This window comes from Bos grunniens, chromosome 25 (genome assembly GCF_055505025.1).
Source record: "Bos grunniens cultivar Pamir isolate PY7600 chromosome 25, Bosgru_T2T1.0, whole genome shotgun sequence".
Taxonomy (NCBI): Eukaryota; Metazoa; Chordata; class Mammalia; order Artiodactyla; family Bovidae; genus Bos; species Bos grunniens.
Window position 1 is genome coordinate 42,439,968 of NC_141189.1, and position 20,015 is coordinate 42,459,982.

Consider the following 20,015-nt stretch of genomic DNA (forward strand, 5'->3'; position numbering starts at 1 on the left):
GGCCTCTTACACCCTGTGCGGCCTCGGCACCCCAGCCCCCCTTCTTGCTGGGAGGATGGCCTGCCTGGCCCCACACAGAGCCTGGGCTGGGACTGCAGGCCGCACGCCACCCAGCCTGGCAGGGAGTGGGCACAGGGTGGCTATCTCCCAGCCCCACTCTCCCTCTGCTCCGCCCAGGACCGACAAATCCAGACAAGTGCCTGGAACACAGCTCTCTCTCCAAGAAAAGCCCGGCACGGGCCTGGCCCTTCTGAGGCTTCATGGGTACCAGTCTGCAAACCACCACAGGGTTGGGCCTGAGCCTCTGCCCCAGCTGGATGCCCTGTCTTTCCTGGGGTGCAGGCAGCCGATGGCAGGGTGCCCCTGAAGGCTCCCTGGGAGGCAGGCCTGGGTACCTGCCCAGGCATCCCAGAGAGGCTGTCCCTAGATGGGCACAGCTCTGTCCCAGAGAGGAGTCCAGGGGCCAGGGGCCCTGGGGAGAGATAGACGAGAACAAACTTACAAAACAAAACATCTTTATTTGGTCCGTCGGAGCCTGAGTCTGGAAACACCCATGGGGTCATCCTACGGGGATGGCGCTGACGTTGATAAAATAGTCTCTGCGTCAGAAGAGCTGCCGTATGTACAGGGTTAAAAATACTCACAGCTCAGAGTACGAGGAGGAGTACAAAGGGGGCGGGTGTGGGGGTCTAGTGCTTCTGGTGCTTCTCCAGGGGCGACCCCCCACTCAGAGTAACGGAAGGAGTACAAAGGGGCTGGGGACCTAGTGCTTCTCCAGGCGTGAATCTGCCCCTCCCCCACCCAGCAAGCCCCACGGAAAGCGAGGGACCACGGGCAGGGCCACTCGCTGCCAGGGGCTGCTGGGCAGTGAGACTGGGCACCCAGGAAGCGGCCTTAGTCGTCCCCAGGCAGACACAGAGCTCAGGGCTGAGCAGCACAGGGAGAACGCTGGCTCAGGGGGGAGGGGTGCGGGGCTGTGGCCCACCCTGCATGTGCCTGGACACGGCCTGGGGGACTCTGGGACTCTGCTTCTCCTGCAGGTCAGGTGGTGCCAAGCACGGGGCTGGGCCCAGGACCACCTGACCACCACCCCAGCCCCGGCCCAGGGCATGGCTTCGATCCTGGCTGGCATGCCAGGAATTGCATAGTGTCCCTCCCCACCCTGGTTCAGCCCACAGTTGCCAGGCACCTGCCTCCTCGGACCCTGCTGGGGCTCCAGGGACCCCTGCTGGCCACATGAGGGCTTGCGGGGGGTGGGGCGGATAGGTGGGATATGGGGGCAAACTGAGGAAAGGTTCTCAACCTCTGGCCACAAAGGGGTATCCCTACTCTCACCCTGGGGTCTTGACCTCTGACCTCCCCAAACTGGGGTGGTCCCTGCTCTCATCCTTGGGCCCTGGCCTTGACCCCCTAAAATAGAGGTGGTCCCTACTTTTACCCTGGGGTCCTGGCCTGACCCAACAAGGGGGTGGTCCCTCCTCACCTCAGGGTCCTGGCCTCTGATCACAAAACAGAAATGGTCCCTGCTCTCACCCTGGAGTCCTGACCTCTGACCCCTACGACAAGGGTGGTCCCTGCTCTCATTCTGGGGTCCTGGCCTCTGACCTGCCCAGATTTGGATTTGGAGCACATGGCTGCCTGATCCGGGCAGGAGACCCGGGCCCATGGATAAGGAGCAGCCTCACCCTGACCCTGGAGGTTGGAGCCAGATCTCAAGGTGGCCTGGTCCGAGAGGCTGGCACATGTCCCCCTAGAGCTGGAGGTGGGTTCGAGGTAATCTGCTGGGTGGCTGGGAGGCCCTGGGCAGGAGGGAGGGGTGGGGGGAGGGCCGGGGGAGTTGTGCCCACAGCTGGAGCTCCCTGGGTGGGGGTCCTGAGATTGTGGTTCAAGCGTCCTGTGTTGGGGTCTCCCTCATAAAGTGCGTGTGGGGGCAGGCAGGTGGGGGCAAGGAGGTCACAGCGGCCGGGGCCCGTGCAGGCCAGCGACCTCGGGCGTGAGTGGGGGGCTGTGGCTGCCCTTGGATGTCGTCCAGTCACTGAGGAAGGCCTGTGCTGCCTTGCGGTGCGCCAGGCGGTGGGTGATAGAGAAGCCAGCATTTCCTTCCAGCTGAGACAGGATCACCAGGACCTGCCTGGGGGAGGGGGCCGGTGAGGGCCTGTGGGGCCAGCGGGCCGCCAGGGGCAGGGCGGGGCGGGGCGCACCTGTGCAGGGGTGGCACGCTGTCCTGGGTGCGCAGGCTGCCGCGCGTGGACACCACGTTGAAGCTGTCGGAGCAGTCGCACTGTACGTGCAGGTAAGACTTGGGGTGCCGATTCTCCACAACCACGATGAGCCCCGCCCAGCCGTGCGTCAGGTAGTAGCAGGTCATGCCCTCGCGGCCCTGGGCGCAGGCAGTGCAGGTGTGGGTGGGCGGGCCGTGGGCAGCCACCTCCTGCTGCCTCCCCAGGGCCCACGCCCGCCCACTCACCTCGTGCCGTTCGCCCCTGCTCTCCGTGAGCAAGATGATGGCGTCGGCCAGGGTGGTCGGCTGGGCCTCCACGGGCTCCACCATGACGAGCCTCGAGCTGTACACGGCCAGCACGTGGCCGGGCGCCTCTGGGGTGCTGCGTGGGGCCCCCGCTGAGGGGCTGGAGGCTGCAAGGAGGGAGGGAGAGAATGAGGGAGAGTGTAGGGCGGGCCCGAGCTAATAGGGACGGTGTGGGCGGAGCCTGGGGGCCATGGGCGGGTCTGGGCTTTGTGGGACGGGGCCGGGGCCGTGTGGGCGGGGCCTGGGGCTGAGCGGCCACAGTCACCTACCCTGCAGGGCGGGTGGGCCGGGCACGGGGCCCCAGTGGTTGAAGGCACAGCACACCACGGCATACTCGCCAGGCTCCAGCATCACATCACAGTTGACGAACTTCTTCACGGCGCGTTTGCTGTGGGCTAGCAGGCGGCCCAGGCTCAGGCGGCCACCGCTGCCAAAGGAGGCCCGGAACACCAGGACACACAGGTCCAGGAGGTGACTGTCCACTGAGTCCGCGCGCCTGGGCGAACAGAAAGGTTGCGAGTGGCCAGGCCCCGCCCCTAGACCTGTGCCACCCTGCCATCCGGCCCCCAGTCCGCCCGGCCCACCTGCTGCCCTCCTGGAAGAGGGCAAACTCCAGGGACGCACGCTCCAGCACCGTGAGGGCCGTCACACCCACCGGCCCGCTGGCCGAGCTGGGGAAGCTGCCTTGCACCCGCGCCTCCTGCCAGTCCGAGTGCACCTTGCAGATATCCACGGAGTCGAAGTACCTGGGCAGCCAGAGGATAGCTGGCTGAGTGGCCTCCACCCAGCTGCCCGCACGGCATGTGTCCCTGGGCAGGGTAACTGCAGCAGGCTCTCGCCCCATGGGAACTCTTGGAATCCGTGTTCAGATACCCCAGTCCTGGCTGTTGTCTGTGGACACCGCCAGGGGGCGCCAGGCCCTAAGGCTGATCAACGGGCAGAGCCCCAGCAGAAGCACCCCCGCCAGGCAGTAGACAGGCGGAGCTCCTGGGAAACACGCTGTATTCGCCAGGGTGAGCGTGGTACCTGACGAAGTCGCTGTACTCCATCCAGAAGACACCCTCGCTGCTGCCATGCGGCATGAGCTCACTCCGCAAGTGCCCCGGCCAGTGTGGCCACTCGTCTGACCAGCTGCCGTTCCAGGAGAAGCGGCCCCATGGGTTCCGTAGGCGCAAGAGCCTGCGGACAGACCACAGGGTCAGGGGCCATGCCCATGGCCCCACCCTGCCCATGCATCACCACGCCCATCCTTACCTGGAGCCCTGGACATCCCGGACATCCAAGATGGAGTAGGCGTGGCGGGGACGCAGGCCTAGACTCTCGTAGGCAGCATCGTCCACCTTCATGTTGCCCCCACCACAGGAGGCACCCATGAGGAACCTGTGCAGTTAGAGCAGCCCGCTGACCGGGGCCCCTTGGTATTGGGGTGGGCTCCCTCTCTAGGGGACACCTGCTGTCCCGGCCTGCCTTGGGGAGGTGCAGCTCCAGGTGGGGGTCTCCCTGCCTGTGGGAGACCCACGTGGGACGCCGGGGCTCAGGAAGTGGTGGGCCAAGCTCAGCGGGGCGGGCAGGCCTGGGTCCCGTGGAGGTCTGGCAAGGCTGGGGGCCCCGCCAGCTCAGAGATGCTGCTCCCCAAGGGGCAGAGCCATGCCACTGCCCACCACAGCTGAGGGCAAGGGTCCTGGACCCTCCCCAGACACTGGCCAGTGCATGCTGGGGCTCAGAAGCCCCCGCTCCCCCAACCCATCCACCCTGGGGGCTGCTACTGCCAGGTGCCACCACGGCGCTCACTCCACGTGGACTCCCAAGGGTGCTGATGGTCATCACAGGCCCAGGTCAGGACAGGGCCTTCTAGGTACAAGCTGACGGACAACACCCCACCTGCCCTCACCCCATCCAAGCAGGTGGGGTGGCTGGCACAGCATGGGGAGCTGGGCCTCCCAGCTGTGGTTAGCCCGTGCCAGAAATATCTTGTGAAACGTGGGTGCAGATCAGGGCACTGGCCTGACTATTCCCGCTGCTCCAGGTCCCCAGAGTGGCTGTCCCTCTTACCCAGCCTCTTTAGAACTCAGCATTTTGGCCCAGATGAGGTCAGTGTCCACCGGTTCCTCGCGGGGGTTCGTGGAGCTGACCTGCAAGGCCAGGCTCTCACAGGGGGCACCGGTGAGCGTGGCCAGGCCCTCTATGGCACGCCCGGCCTGGAGCGCGAAGTAGGAGCCGTGCAGCTTGGCCAGCGCCTTCTCAATGAGGGCCACCCACAGCTGCTTGCGCTGAGCCTGCGGGGGGGCTGGAGTCGTGAGGCCGCTGCCTCCTCGCGCCTGCCGCCCGCCCGCCCACGCCCCCGCCCACCTGGGAGAAGAGCAGGAAGCCGGCCTCGTCACAGGGCAGCATGTCGTCCACCAGCACCGTCGTCCACGTGCCGTCCTTGCACAGCCGCACCTGGTAGGCACCCTCTGCACACAGGCTGCGCGTAACCATCACCCGCTCAACCAGGTCCGGCCGCTCAGCCAGCACTGCCAGCGCACTCAAGAACCTGTACGAGACCAGGATTCAGGGGGAGCTTCGCCCGCCCGCCCACTCCCTCACCCTGGGTGGGAGACCCACACTCACCAGCAATTCCCCAGGAGACCCTGCAGGATGTCCGAGGGCCGGAGCGTGTGGAACACAGACCAGGAGGTGCTGTGGTCCCTGAACACGGAGCAATTGATCTCGTGCGGCCGCAGCCACTGACGCACGCGCTGCTGGACACTGTCACCCACGGGGAAGCCCACAGACGCAGGCCCAGGGGGGAAGCTGTCGTCCACAAAGTTCACGCTGTTCTGCAGAGACCATGGCCACAACTCAGGGCAGGCCGAACCCCATCCCACCCCAAGAGAGTACCCAGCTACCTGAGCCCGAGAGGAAGGGGGGCGGCGTGCAGCTCGCAGCCTGCAGATGGCACGGCTGAGCCTCATGAGGCCCACACCACCCTTTGTAAGCATGGTGGACTGCAGCCAGCCAGGGCACAGCAGGCTGGTGATGGGCCAGTGGGAGGTATGTGTGTCCCAGGGGACGTGAGGGGCCCAGCCTGGAGGCTGCAGGTGTGGGTGTGGGGCGCTGAAGGCCCTAGAAAGAGAGGTGGGGGGCCTGACGGGGGTAGGGTGGCCAGGACACAGCTCTGGACGGGCTGCCGGCAGTGACAGAGGGCAGCAGCCCAGGGGGACAGACGCCCCCCTCCAGGCCCCTGGGGGTGACGCCCTGGGCTTAGCCTTCTGCAGTCCAAGGGCAGAGAGCACAGGGGGCACCTGTCTTAGCTGGGGCTCTGCATCCAGGGGCGGCACCTGGCCTGCCTGTCCCCACCTTCCCGTGAGGCCACTGCTGCTGGCACGCACGCTGGGGGTAAGGGGTCAGGACCCTCGCAGACATGGAAGGAAAAGGGCCTGAGGATCTCAGGTGAGAGGTCACGTGAGGGTCACTGGAGCTGAGGCTCGGGGGACGAAGGGAGCGCCACGTGCCCGCACCTCCCGGCAGAAGGCCACGATGTCCTCCCACAGGGCCTTGGCCTCGCCCTCGTCCGTCTGCCGCCGCTTTTCCACGAGCACACTCTCCCTGCGCCGCAGGGGCGCCACACCCCGGCGCTGGGCCGCCATGAGCTGGGGGGTGTGGCAGGTGGCACAGTGCTTGGCCCGAGGCGCGTTGAGCAGGGTGCAGGCTGGGCAGGCCCACTGGCCCGGGCGCTCAGATGGCGCTGCGGGGAGGGGGCGGCCGGCCTTGTGGGCTGGGCAGGGCCCGGGCCGGTCCGCACTGCAGTCGGGGCAGTGGGCGGTGGTGTCACCGTGCTCCTGGAAGCCGTGCAGCTTGGAGCAGCCGCACGCCGTGCACCGGGGGGTTGCCGTGGGGTTCCTGAGCGTGCACCTGGCGCACGACCAGGTGGTGAAGTCGGGGCTGGAGGGGCTGGCCGGCGTGTAACGCACGCTGTCACCGCCCAGGTCGATGACGTCGCTGCCTGGTGTGCTGCTGCCAGCCTCGCAGTGTGCAGGGCTGGCGGGACCCGGGGGGCGCAGCGTGGGGCCTCCCTCGGCCGCCTCCTCCTCCAGGAAGCTCAGCCGCTTGCCTGACAGCAGCTCCGCCAGGCGGGAGGCCCCGGCCGTGGGCCGCCCCAGGCCCTGGGGGGGCCCCTTGGAGCTGGCAGAGGGTGAGGGCTGGGCGGCTTCAGGCACCGGTGGCTGCAGCTGGGGGGGCACCTCGCGGCGGCTGCGAGGCACGGGGTTGTTCTGGAGGGTGGGTGAGAACGGGCTGAAGGGTGGCCCCCGGGGGGGCTCCTGGTCCACGGCAGAAGGAGTGTTGGCCTCGGCGCCTTCCCCAGGCTGGGCGGGGGCCGACGTGCCGGGGAAGCCTGCAGGAGCCACGACTTCCGGGACCACAAGTGCCTCGGGAGGGATCCTGGGCAGCGAGAGTTTCCGGGGCCCCCCGCAGGCCGAGCAGGAGCTGGCCACAGGCGTGTTGTGCAGCGTGCAGCGCTGGCAGGCCCAGCCGCTCCCAGGCGCAGCCGCGCCCCCCTCCTGCCCCTCCGCCTCCGCCGGCCGTCCACCTGCCGGCTCCACAGCCACCGGCCCCGCTGTCCGCAGGGGCCCCGCCTCGTCCCGGCAGCTGCCCGGGGGCTCTGGGGGCACCCCGTTGATGATGGGCAGCGGGGAGGCCCCTGGGCCAGGCTCGGGGGTGAAGCCACACATCTCGCAGGCCCCCCTGCCCAGAAGGTTGCGGAATGTGCAGCGGGCACACGGCCACTTCTGCTCCTCCACGCTGAGCCGCAGGATCCGGTCCAGGTCGGGCTTGTGCCGCGGGGCCTCGCAGATGGAGCACTGGCGCTGGCCGGCTGGGTTCAGGAAGGTGCAGCGTGCGCAGGCCCACTCCCCGACCGTGGCCATGGGCCCGGGCGAGTGCGTGTGGCTGCAAGGGAAGGCCGTGGTCAGGGGTTTCTGACAAGGGCATCAAGAGTGTTCAGCGGGGAACGGATGGTCTTTTCAACCAACGCACTAGGAAAATGGGATCTATATGCTAAAGGAGGAGCCAGATCCGTACCTCACGCCATATTCAAAACTTAACTCAAAATGGATCAATGACCTAAGCATGGGAACGAAAACTATGAAACTCTTAGAAGCAGAAAAAGTGGGTAAATTTTCATGACCATGCAGGCAAACAAAGGAGGAAACAAAAGAACATAAAAACTAACATCTTCCACGAGTCAGAGAACACCATAAAGAAAGCGAGAAGATACCCTACGGGAGACAGCATTTGCAAACTGTGTGTCTGACCAGGGTCTAGTACCCAGGACGTATGAATCGTTCTTATGACCACACGACAAAAACCTGGTTTAAAAATGGGCGGAGGATTTGAGGCGACTTTCCCCAGAGATACGGAGAAGGCTGTGGAAAGCTGCTCAGCGGATCAGTCAGGGAAATGCAAAGTGCAGCAGCCCACCCGGCAGGGCAGGAGCCAGGACCTGGAGCTGGAGTGACCCGGTCTCCCATCACTGGGGGAGCGCAGAACAGCACAGCTGCTGCGGAAAACTGTTAGATGGCTCCCCAGCAGCTACCAAGGACCACAGTTAGGACCCAGCAACTCCACCCCAGGTACACGCTCTTCACCAGCACACATCCACACGTGCTCACGGCAGACTTGCCCACAACAGCCAACTGGTGGAATCAAGCCAAGTGTCCATCAATGAGTAAATGGATAAATAAGGAACACCGTTCAGCAGCCAGGAGCGAAGCACGGACACACACTGGCACTGGGCCCCGACACGTGGCGTGATTCACCCATGGGGAGGTTTAGGATGGGCAAACTCAGAGGCAGGAGGAGTCAGCGGCTCCCGCAGGCTGAGCAGGGGGCAGGAGCGGGCTGGCTTCCCACCGCCTCGCAAGGCCAGCCCGAGTGGGGGGCGTCCGCGCTCTCCTGCCCTGACGGTAGCTGGTCTGCTTGGCAGAAACAGCAACTGTTCTTTACAGCGAGACGCAGAGCTCGTGCTTCTCGTGCTGCGTTTACGCCAAACACTCCAGGGAGAAAGAAAACTCCCCTCTTCAAAACAAACAGAAACCCTCCTCCAAGCAGCGTGAGGGTTCCTGGGCCAGTGCAGGCCGCCGCCGCCTCCCCAGGTGCGGGGCTGAGCCTCAGAGCTGTCTGCAGCTGCCGCAGCGCCACAATAGTGGACAGGCCCTGGTCGGGTCAGCTTGGGCTGCTGCGTCACCAACACCTAAGAGATGCCCCTGCTACTCCCCACTGAGGAAGGCCCACAGGCAAGGCATGGGCACACGCGGCCACACAGACAAGCCACACACACGCTGCAGCCCAGGCCCATGTTCAGACGGCCGCCCTGCGCACCGTGTGCCCCTGAGGCCTGGGGGAGACTTGGGGGAAGACTCGGGCCTGCCCTCGGCTCCAGGCCCCTTGTGGTCCAGGCGTGCTGAGCACACGCAGGAGAGCAGGAAGCCCAGCCCAACAGCTGGCCGGGCCCAGGCCTGGATGAGCATGAGGCCACACCGGGATCCTCAGCTGGCGTCCCAGGAGAGCGCGAGATGGTGCGGGCTGCCCCCCTCGGGGACAGTCTTGACGTCACAGGGTGGGCGGGGATGAAGTGGCTCAGGGGGCAGCGGCGGGGTGTCCGGAGGAGCCTGGGCCTTCGCCACCCCAGCCCCAAAGCCAGGGTCACCTCCCAGCACCCTAACGTGCCGGAGCCTCCACACAGACACTCCCAAGTACCGGGCACTCTCAGAGGCTGGGCGCTCACCCTCAGGATGCAAAGGCAGGCAGGTGGGGCGGACAGCGCACGCCTGCTCAGCCTCAGCTCTCTGGGCTGCAGCCTCAGCCCCAGGTGAGAGCGAGGTGGGGGCGGGCGCTCCTGGGACACAGGGGCTGCAGCAGCTGGGAGATAGCCTTCGGCTCCCTGGAAAGCTTAGAGGAGTAAGAGGGGTCCCCACTCGAGGACCCGGCTGGTCAGGCCAGCAGACCTGAGGCCGCGCTGCCCGGCAGGACGCCCACCTGACCCCGACCCCCAGCTGGTCCCAAGGGGCACATGGGCACCTCCCTCCGAGGCCACCCTCAGCCAGTCTTGCGCCGGCCCCTCGGCCTGTGTCCCCAGGGGAGGCCTGCAGCTTGCAGTGGCCGACACCCACACCAAGCCCAGGTCCTCTGGGCCTTGCAGCTCCTGGCCCGCCTGGCAGTGGGACCAAGCCCAGACCTGCAGGCTCTTCAGTGGAGGGGGCGCCCCTCAGGGCAGGGATGGCTTGCCCGGACCACCCACACGCGCGTCCACATGTCCAGCGGAGGCGTGGGGAGGGTTGGCCTGCCTCTGCCGCACCAGCCCCCTGCCTGCTCCTCTCGTGTCTAGTCGGGTGCCTGTGGATTCCTCAAGGTCACTGGCAGCTCTTCCTCCTGACTCACTCCAGGTGGCACAGTTAACTGCTGGCGGCACTGGGCCGGAGAACGAGAGGGTGCGGGCTGGACAGCCGACCTCTCTGCCACCCGCCTCGGGGCCCGTGCCCCTCCCTGAGGCCTAGCAATTGCCCCCTCCCCAGGGACTTACCCTGAGGACGTAAATACCTGGAAATGAAACGACACACGTGCGCGTAGAAGGTGCGAAGGGACACACTGGCCCGTGGGGAGATGCCGGTCAGAGCGGCACGGTGACCACCCTGCATGCAGGCGGGGCGGGCGGGGAGAAACCAGAGCCCTCCCTGCATGGCTGGGGGTCTGGGAAACGGGGCGACCACTGTGGAGAACAGCCTGGCAGCTCCTCAGACAGTTAAACGTGAACTTACAGTGAACACCAGCAACCTCATTCTGTGTAGCTACGCAAGAGAAGTAACAACACGCATCTGTGCAAAATCCTCTCCACACACGTCCACAGCGGCAGAGCCGCCAGTGCGAGTGTCCATCAGTAACCAGCAGGCCTACTCCACACGGCGGAGCATAGCTCAGCCATAAAGGGGCAAAGTCCCAACACTTGCTACCACGTGGACGGCCTGAGAACACAACGCTTAGTGAGAAGCAGACACAGAGGCCACACGCTGTGTGATTCCCACTGTGTGAGTGGAGCCCCTGACGGCAGGTGAGTGCCGTCCAAAGCCGGCACTGACTCAGCACAGGGAGCCGAGGCCTCCACTCTGCAGCCGTCCCTCTGGGCCGCGGGCCTCCATGACTACGTTCACTGGGGTCACTCAGCTACCCCCAGAAGCCTGCCAGGACCCAGGTCCTGCTCCACGCACGGGCCGGCCGCCTAGACGGTGAGCCCAGGACTGTCCTGCACAAGTGAGCTGTGTCCGAGGGAAGTGCCCGCCGAGGGCTGCTGGCGGAGTGCGGTGTCTGCAGCCCCTGAGGTGGTCCGGGGCGCCGAGAAGGCCAAGTGCCCCCTCTGGCCCAAGGGCGGTGGACTCTGAGTGTCTGCTGAGCCCCTCGCCCTCCAGTCAGGCTGCAGGACGTGGAGAAGCTGGGGCATCCATGTGTGGGGGCATTTGGGAGTCCATCCCACCAGGTCTCAGCAGTGGGCATCCTGGCTGGGCTGCCCACCCCTCACCTCAGCACCCGGAGGTGGAGCTCACCGGGGGAGCCTAGGCAGCCGGGGCCGAGTCTAGCTGCAGCTGCAGCTGGAGGACATGGGCACGTGGAGGGCGGCTCGTCAGTGGGACCCACACCCCCTGCCCCCTGCAGGCAGCCACGTCACAGGGCGACACGTCGGGCCACGGCAGGGCCCCAGATTCCACGGGAAGCAAGCAGCATTCTCGGTGCGTGCCGTGCCCCCGGCCCCACCCAGCAAGCAGTTCCAGCAGCCGCTCCAGAGCCAGCGGACAAGCAAGACCCCGGCCTGAGGCAGTGGCGGTCCCGGCCCCACCATCTACGGTTCTGAGACCCTCCGCCCAGCTCCAGGGGGCGGGGGTCCCGGGTGTGCTCTGCCCAGTGAGCAGCCCGAGTCGCCCGGGTCTCTGGGGTGAAAAGAGTCTCCAGAGGGCCCTAAGGGACAGGGCCCGCTTGTCTGGGAGGCGCCAGCCGAGCAAGGGCACCTGACGGCAGCCCCGCCCTCGGGCCCGGGGCCGCCCCTGCTCCACCTGCTTACCTTCGGGCCCGGGGCCGTGGGGGCGGGTGCTGCCGGGTGCCCAGGCTGTCGCCCCATGCAGGCCCCCCGGGGCCGCTCCTACCCCAGCCAGCCGCTGCCGGGGGCCCCGGGCAGGGTGGGCCCCGGGGGAAGCCGTGGTCCGACTCGGTCTCGGCGGCCAGCGAGGAGGCGGAGCTCCCCATGGCCCCCACGGCGGCCACGCTGAGCGCCGGGCCTGGTCACAGGGCGCCGGCGACGGCGGGCGAGGCGGAGCATGGAGGAGGGCGGCCTCGCGAGCCGGGCTGGTCCGAGGAGCACAACAGAAATGACAGAGACAGAGAGAGAAGAGACACGTGACTACGGCGCCTGGAGGGTCCCAGCACACGCGCAGCTTCCGGGGAGGCAGGGGTGCCTGCAGCAGGGCCACCGTGGGGTCCCCCTTGCCCCGTGGTGCCCCCCATTATGGCCCCCTCAGCGCCCCCAGGGCAAGGCGGCTGTGCCACGGTTGCTGGCCTTCAGAATGGGTCTCACCCTGAAAGAAATGATTGAGAAGATATTTAACCAGAGAACATGAGCTGGAAGAGGAGCGCCCGGTAGGGCTGATGAGCCCTGGGCACCGTCCACAGTCACCACCAAGGCCCCTGTGGAGGACAGCCTCCCCTGACCTGGATATGGTGAGCAGGAAGGGGCCCAGGAGGCTGCCTGCTCTCAGGAGGCGTGGGCCCAGGTGCTCCTGCCCTGAGGTGGGAGGCTGGCAGGTGGTGGTGGGGGGGCCGTCTCCTTTCAGACGAGGTGAGTCCTAGTCAGGCGAGGGAAGACGCCTGGGCCGCCTCTGGGCCGCCATGGGTGTCCCCTTCGCTTTCTGGTCAAGCAGGTGACCAGCAGCTCTGCCTCAGCCCCGGTCCATCACACACGACGCCCTCCCAGCAGGCGCCCAGGGCCCAGCAGCGCAGCGGCTCCGCACGGGGGAGGGCCTGGGCCCTGCCCTCAGGGCTGCAGTCAGGCCAGAGAGCCGGGCAGCAACACGCCTGCCGGACCTGTTCCTCCAAGGGACCCAGACCAGGGCTGGACAGGCTGCTGAAGGCCCGGTGCCCCTGAAAGTCACCCACCACTCAGGCTTCCCCTCAGCTTGACCAGAGCCAACTGAGGGGTGGGGGTGCGGGTCCCCAGTGGCTGCAAAGCCAACGCTCCCCACGTCCACCGACAGGAGAGCCACCAGTGGGAGCACGCCACGAGCCACAGGGGTCACTTCTCATTCCCGACAGCCACATGGAAAAGGCAGGACAGGGGAACGGACTCATGTCACCCGACACACCCGACACGCCTGACACGCCGCCAGGCCCACCTGACGTCAGGGTGAGGCCCGTGTGAGCCTCCAGTCGCGGCCCTTCCCCTCCCGCGGCGGACGCTCACCCCACGGGGACGAGTCACACGCGGGCGGCGGCTGCAGCCGGAGCCCTGCACCCTGGGCTGCGAGGGGGCGCTCACGGCGGTCAGGCCCACGCCGAGCAGGTCCTTCAGGACACCTGCCCCTCCACAGCGACAAGGCAGACGCATGGCAACCAGGCCAGCCCCCAGCCTCCTGCCCCCACCCCACGCGGGCGCCTTCCCAGGGAGAGACCCCGAGCGTATCCAACACTCCTTTTCCGCAGCCAAACCCTGAGTGGCCAAGGCCTTGAGCTGAAGCTGAGCCACGAAGGTGCCTATGGAGCAGGAGCACCTACGCCCGGGTCCAGCCTTGGGCTGACCAGGAGCTCGGCCCGTGCCCACTGAGAGCACAGAGGATGGCTGGGGGCGGCCCACCCACAGCCAGAGCCCAGGGTAGGTAGCGAGGACAGGGCCTGGCTTCCGTGCAACCTTGGTCTTGGGGTGGCAGGCGGAGTCCTGCAGCAGGGAGACAGGTTGGCACCCCTGACCGATGGACTCTGGGTCCTGGCGATAAGCCTGCAGGCTGGGCTGCTGCTCCAGGGCCAAAGTCCAGACCTGTCCAGGCGGGGAGGGCTGCCTACCTGCAAGACCTGCCCCTGAGCCTCACCTCCCAGCCCGAGCCCAGGCTCCTGGCCACAGTCCGTCTGGCGGCAGGGCCTCACACTGTGCAGTCTGGGGCCTGACTCAGCTGCTCCTAGCTGCCGGGTCCAAGGCCACCACTGTTTAGGCCAGCCAGGGCCACAGGGGACAAGGCCTCCCACACCCTGGCTCTGCCATGGTTGGGGCCACCAGGGAAAAGTGCCTGGGGGGCGAGAGTCAGGGCTCTCAGCAAGCAGTCAGCAAGACTCCCCGGGAACCAGGTCCTGGTACCACCTGCCCACGGGGCACACGCCTCCTGTCCTTCCCAGGTGCACTGTGAGGCCCAGACACCCCCACCGGCCGGGCCAGAACCTTGAGGAGGGGGCTGTGGAGATTCTGCTGAGAGTCACCATCAATGTCGCCTGAAAACCAGCTGCAGGAACAAAACAGGAACCAGCATTCCACTACCCAGCCCGGGAGGAAACAGTCCGGCCGCAGACCCTCCCCCGCACATGCTTCAGGAGGCCGCTGTCTCCGCACCTTGGCCCCGCAGTGTCCAGCTGCGGTCCGGATCCTGGGCCCCCCACCCTGTGCGGGTCACATGGCAGGCAGGGCTCTGCTTCCAGGCCCCTGCTTTCTGGGAGGGAGGGGTGGAGACAGCTCCCCAGAGTGACACCCACAAGCGAGGGGTGGCTCGCTGGCAGGGAGACCGGAGGATGGGACGCAGAGTCCCAGCGTGTTCTCTGTCTCTAGTCGTACCCGCTCAGTCAAGCCTCAAGAAAAACGAAACTTCTGCCAGGGAGCCAGGGATGCCACCACGACTTCGCTTTCCACTTCACAAGTTCAGAGCCACCTGATGACAGGCGCTTGCCTCTGGCACTTCCCCATTTCTGTTGGCCAAGTGGCCGCAGAGCAGTGCGGCCTGGGTGGCTGGTGACCGCAGGCCTCGTGGAGGCAGAGTTGCTTCAGAGACATAAAGGCACTGGAGCCTCTGGCTCACCCTGGGGAGGCAGATGGGCCGTGGGGAGCATCTCCAGGTTGGCCATGGAAGGGTCAGCAGCAGGCACTGCCTCAGCTCCAGGCTCAGCCCAGCGGCCGAGGGAGCGAAGCCATGAGCGCCTCCTCAGAACACGGACGCTACGGCTCTCATCAACAGCAGCTATCAGCCTGCTTTCCCTCTGATGTCTCGCAGAGCCGTCCAGCCCTGTCCCGCGGTTTGGCCACCAGGGAGGGGGAAGGAGACAGCAGGCGTGGAGCCGCTGCTGGAGGGAGATGGTGCTGCCAGGATGGCCAGGGAGGCCAGAGCGCCAGGCAAGTCCTCACTGGAGGGACAGCGCGTCCTGGGGGTGTCGGGTCCCTGCTGCTCCCCTGTGGCCCCCAGCTCCCTGCACCGTCCTGGCAGCTCCAGCACAGCCATCCACGGGGTGACCCAGAGTGACAGGTGTGCCTGGGCAGGTGTCCAAGTCCAAACTCCACCCACACCCTCCTTCCCCTCATCCAGGAAGGTGGAGACGGGCGGGCCAGTTCTCATCCCCAGGAGCAGGTGCCGTTCTGGCCCTGCGGCCCAGAGGCCCCTCTGAGTTCAGAGCTGGGTCACCAGAGCAGCCTGCAGCTGACGCAGGATGCTTGCTGACCACCTGCCTCGGTGCCGCTGGGGCAGCGCTGGGCACGGGGAGCTGGGGACACCAAAGGGACCCCACAGGCCTACTGGGCACTCTTGGTGGGGGGGGAGGTGCTGGGGGGGTGGTCCTGCCTGGGAACGTGGCACAAGAGGTTAGGCAAGAGAGACACCACCATGTCCCTGCTTTGGGATGCTCCTGCAGGTGCCAGGTGGGAGGGCTGGAGTCAGTGTGGGCAAAAGAGCGACTGACCTGGGGGCAGGGAGCACCCGGGCCGAGTCTGGGCTTGGACTCTTACACACCCAGCCCCGCAGGCTCTTCTGCAACCCGCTGAGGCCCATGAAGACATCTATGGTTTTAGAGAACCTCTAGGGTGCAGAGTCCTTCTTCCCAAATAAAAGACAAGCATCGGGGGCGGTGGAAGCAGGGGCTGGAAGGACTGGATGTGCAGCCCACTCATCCCTCCCCACAGCCCGGCTGCCCTCAGCCTGGGCCTCCTGTCTGTAAAGCAGGGCTCAGCAGGATGCTGTCTGACACGGGTCCAGAGAGTCTAATGCAGAGCCTGAAACCAAAGAGTTTTAGCAAATGACCCCGTCCAGAAGGGTTGGAGGACCCAGCCTTTCCTGCTCTCAGAGCACCTGGTCTGGGACAGGGGTCCTTAGAGCAGAGACACAAGGTAAGACCTGCTCCCTCTCTAAAGCCTAGCAATCACTGAGTTTAAGCCTGGCTTTCAGGAGGTCACGATGTCGCCAGCCTGGTTGCTCACAGGGAGCAGCTCTAGACAGCTTCAGACGCAGAAGAAAAAAGAAGCACTCCTTCAGGGAGCAGGACAACCCAAGAGAAAGTGAGAGGTGCCTGACACCAAGGCCAGGCTGCACCCACCAGCAGGGCTTCAGAACAGGGGTTCCCAGGCTCCCCGCCCATCTGGGGCCCTCCTCCAGGCACCTGGGCCACAGAAACACTACCCTTCTCCCCACCCTTCTCCCCACAGTTGAGAAAGGCCCTCAGAAGTGTAAGGATCAACTTACTCCATCTCCCCTGGAGCCCAGCTCTGGGGGCCGGGTCCTCCCACAGGGGCTTACACTGCCCCCAGAGGCAGGCAGAGGGAGGGGGCCCCACAGGAGGGGCTCTCAGGAGAGCACAGAACAACCAAGCACCCAGCTGAGTCCCAGCTCCCCCACAGTTGAGCAGGGCTGGCAGCCACAAGACCCCGAACTCCTAGGCTGGACCTTACTGGGGTCCTGTTGTCTGCAGTCTGGTCACAAACTCCTGCGTGTTAAGGGGGCCCGACAGCCAGCCCCATCAGGGCCACCTGATCACACAAGGCTGCCCTGGCCAGGATCAGAAGGGCCCCCTCCTGCGGGCAGCCGGGTGGGCCGGCAGCCCGGCAGCCACTCTGGGGGCCACCATGGTAACTTTTCGGTTCGCTCCAGCGCCAACAGGAAAAGAACAGGAGAAGGAAGCGTGTTTGGTGGCCAGCGGGCAGACAGGACGCGCTTGCTCCCCCACTCCACAGGGCCGGATCGGACACTTCCCCTAATGCCGCCGCGGCCGGGACACTGACCGGAGATAAGGGCACTCAAGGGCAGGAGGGGCTGAGGCCGCCTCCCGCGCCTTCAGACCCTGGGCTGGTCTCCCGCTGCCCGGCGCCCGAGGTCCTGGCGGCTCCCCTCTCCAACAGCGTCCCCAGCCCGGCCACGACCACCCAGTGCCCAGGAGGCGCCGCCCGTCGGCCACGGCCTCCCGGGGGTCCAGGCCGCGCCCCCGGCCCCGGCCTGGCCCGGGTGACGGGACTCACCTCCGCAAACCCGCGGCGCCTCCTCAGTCCCCGAGGCCCGGCTCGCTCGCCCGCGCCGGCCGGCCCACAACTTGTTCTCGGAGGGCGGGCGGGCCCTCTGCCGTCGACGCGCGGCCCCGACAGCCTCTCGTTCTGAGTGGCGGAGCCGGCGAGCGCACCGACCCGGCCCGGCCCGCGCCGCACCCTGCGCCGCCTCCGTAGCGTAGCGCCCGGCCGGGGCCCCGTGGCTACGGCGCGCCCGGGGCGCACGCGGCACTGTGAATCGCCCGCCCGAACTACCGCTCCCACAAGGCAGTGCAGCGCGCGGGGCAGGCCGGGAGGCGGAGTCCAGGACGGCGCGCGAGGCAGGCTGGGAGGCGGACTCCCGGGTGGCTGCCTGTAGCCGCCCCGACTTGGCGCCCTCCGATGTCCCCGGCAGTCCCGCCCGCGGGCGCCGAGGGAGGTGGTGGATTCCGCTGCCGGGCGGCGAGCCGTGCTGGAGGAGGCGCCGAGGAGGGAACGAGGACTACAACCCCCTGAATGCCCGGCCCGCAGGAAGGGACGGGACCTTCAGCGGCCCGGTCGCGACGCTTCCGGTTTCTGTGCTGGGAGGCGCCCGGCTGCGGATCCGGCTCTGGCCCCTGAGGACCGCGGAGCCGGTAAATGCGCCAGTTCCCTCCCGGGTCCCTCCAAACTTTTTTGCTTCCTGGGGACCCGCAAAGGTTTCACGGTCCGACGCTCCAGTTTCGCTGGGCCGACAAGGGCGGCGCCACTCGGGGGGTGACCTGGGCGAATAGCGTGTCCGAGCCCCGGGTTCTCCTCGGCCAGCGGGGGAACCAGCACCCCCGGGCCGCCGGAGGACCGAGGGAGGCACAGCGCACAGCTCGGCCCCCCGGCAGGGAGGAAGCCAGTGTGATACTTGGGGCCTCCGAGCAGAACCGGCTCCTCAGGCACGTTCTGCCCCTGCCCGTCGGGCAGCGGGAGGTCACTGACAACTCAGCAGCCGCGGAACTGGGGGTAGGCCCTGCCCCTGGCCCCCTGCCCTCCGACGCCTAAGGTTTCTAGAGGCAGCAGGACCGGCTGAAAGAGCTTTGGTGTCAGCGGTTTACCTGGCGCCCCCGAAGCACGCGGAGGCCGCAGTGAGGCGAGGGGACGCTGAGGGCGGAACTCCGGGACCCTGGTTTTCGGGGGGTGTGTGGAGCCGGAGAAGGCACGGCCCACGCGGGAAGACGGGAGCGAGGTTCCCTCCGCTAGGCCAGATTTCAGGAGAGTGGGCGTGGCCCAGTTCCGCCTCCACACGGAAAGGGGCTCTGCACCGGGAGTTAGCTGATGTTTGCTTCAGCGTCCAGTCAGTAGGACCTTCGGGGACAGCGCTCAGGGCTCCTGAAAAACCTCCATCTCCAGATGCTGCAGCCAGGACAGCGACATCCCCACCCCAGATACTCGGGCTTCAGACACAGCCAAGACAGCCCCTTCCTGAGTGCCCGCAGGGACTCAGCCCGCCCCCAGCTTCCTCACCTGCACGAAGGTGGCAGTGATAGGCCTCTGACCAAGGCCTGGTTGCTGCAGAATCACTTGAGGACAGAGTCAAGGGCTGACTCCCAGTGGTGGCTCAGTGACCACAAGTCCCTTTCCTTCCCTGTGCATTGCCTGGGGTGACTGGGTCAGAGCTGATGTCCACAGCCCTGTAGCCTCCTAACAAGAAAAACAGCTGAAGTTGAGGCAGGTTCCTGCCAGCTCACTCTATTCCCGGTTGGGGAAGGAACCACAAAGCAGAGGGTGACTTTCAGGAGACAGCCACCTGGAGGGGAGGGGAGTCCCTGGGGGCAGATCTCCCCCATGCTCTTCCCGGCTTTAGGACACACCAGTGAGAACACCCAGATGCTCTCGAGGAGTAGAGCATCTGCGGGGATGCGGGCACGGGGACCCTCCCTGCTGTGACAGGCACTGGGGCCCCTGGGCTGGGAGTGCAGAGCGGCCACCCTTCAGCGCGGACAGGCCTGAGCTGGCCTTGGCCACAGCAGGGCAGCGCGTGTGGGACACGAGGGGCCTGGGGCCAGGGTGGCTGTGCAGGAGAGGCAGAGCCTTGCTCTGTTTAGTTTGGTCACGAACAGGCCAAGACCTTGGCTCCACAGCTCTAGCAGTGTGACAGGATCCGCTTTGGGACTGAGGGTGGAGGGTCCCCCCAGGAGAGACGCCCTCCGGCCTCCTGTGTCCCCTGCGGCCTCCCCGCACTCTGGGCGCACCCTGCCTGGGCCGGTCCTGTAAAGAGCTCGCCAGGAAGCTGGTCCTGGGCAGCAGCCAGGCCCTGCCGCGTCACATGGTCTCCCAGCCCACCCTGTGTGGAGGGGGCTGGGACCCCTGCAGGCCAGGGCAGGGGCCTCAGTGTTGGCTGCTGGGACCGGCAGGGCTGCGGACAGGCCCCTGAGTTTAGGAGAGGAAGAAACAGCAGGGTTCAGGGAGGAACCCCTGCCTGGCTCTGGCCTACCTGACAGAGTGAGCCCTCCCCCCACACTCAGCTTCTCCTCCCAGGCAGAGATGGGCCCTACAGGATGTAACCCAGTGTCAAAATAGAGGCACTGACCGTCCCAGGCCAGCAGAGGCTCCCTCAGTGCCGCCAGGCTGGGGACAAGGCCCTTACAGGTGCCCATTGATCCTCAGAACTTGTCACGGCTGCTGGGCACCTTGAGCGCTGAGCCCCCCTCCTTGCACAGCTCCACCCAGAGCCTAAGGGTGAAGCCTGCAGCCCAAGGCTGGGCACAGTGCTGCCCTCCCTGGCTGCCCCGGCCATGTGACTATGGGCCGGGGGTGGGGGGACAGGTACAAGTCCCAGCCTCACTACTGAACTCGGTGAGGCCCTGTGGACTCTGGGGAGCCACCCCTCAGCACCAGGAGCATGGAGGGGGCCTGATCCTCTCCAGGCCCCCTGGAATCCTGGCCAGGGTGCAGGCTCCAGGCAGAACTCCGACACATCCACACCATCAAATTGCCCCCCACAGTGCCCAGGCCCCTGGCAAC

The 20,015-nt window shown here is 66.5% G+C and overlaps 1 protein-coding gene across 4 annotated transcripts; it reads right to left on the minus strand.

Moving 5' to 3' along the window:
- Positions 1 to 498: 498 nt before the first annotated feature.
- CAPN15 (calpain 15) lies at positions 499 to 18,241 on the minus strand. 4 transcript variants are annotated; one of them, XM_086376617.1, is made up of 13 exons: positions 17,019 to 17,295; positions 11,616 to 11,896; positions 6,028 to 7,456; positions 5,138 to 5,346; positions 4,877 to 5,060; positions 4,580 to 4,803; positions 3,782 to 3,907; positions 3,554 to 3,706; positions 3,112 to 3,273; positions 2,797 to 3,023; positions 2,468 to 2,634; positions 2,202 to 2,380; positions 499 to 2,131 (listed from the first exon to the last, which is right to left on the minus strand). In XM_086376617.1, exons 2-13 carry the CDS (start codon positions 11,795 to 11,797, stop codon positions 1,954 to 1,956), a joined length of 3,420 nt encoding a protein of 1,139 aa, XP_086232743.1. In that variant the 5' UTR covers positions 11,798 to 11,896; positions 17,019 to 17,295; the 3' UTR covers positions 499 to 1,953. The 4 variants fall into 4 exon arrangements, with proteins under 4 accessions (XP_086232743.1, XP_086232744.1, XP_086232746.1 ...); XM_086376618.1 differs by having other exon boundaries at positions 499 to 2,127; positions 17,019 to 17,159; XM_086376620.1 differs by lacking the exons at positions 11,616 to 11,896; positions 17,019 to 17,295 and adding an exon at positions 18,107 to 18,241.
- Positions 18,242 to 20,015: the final 1,774 nt, after the last annotated feature.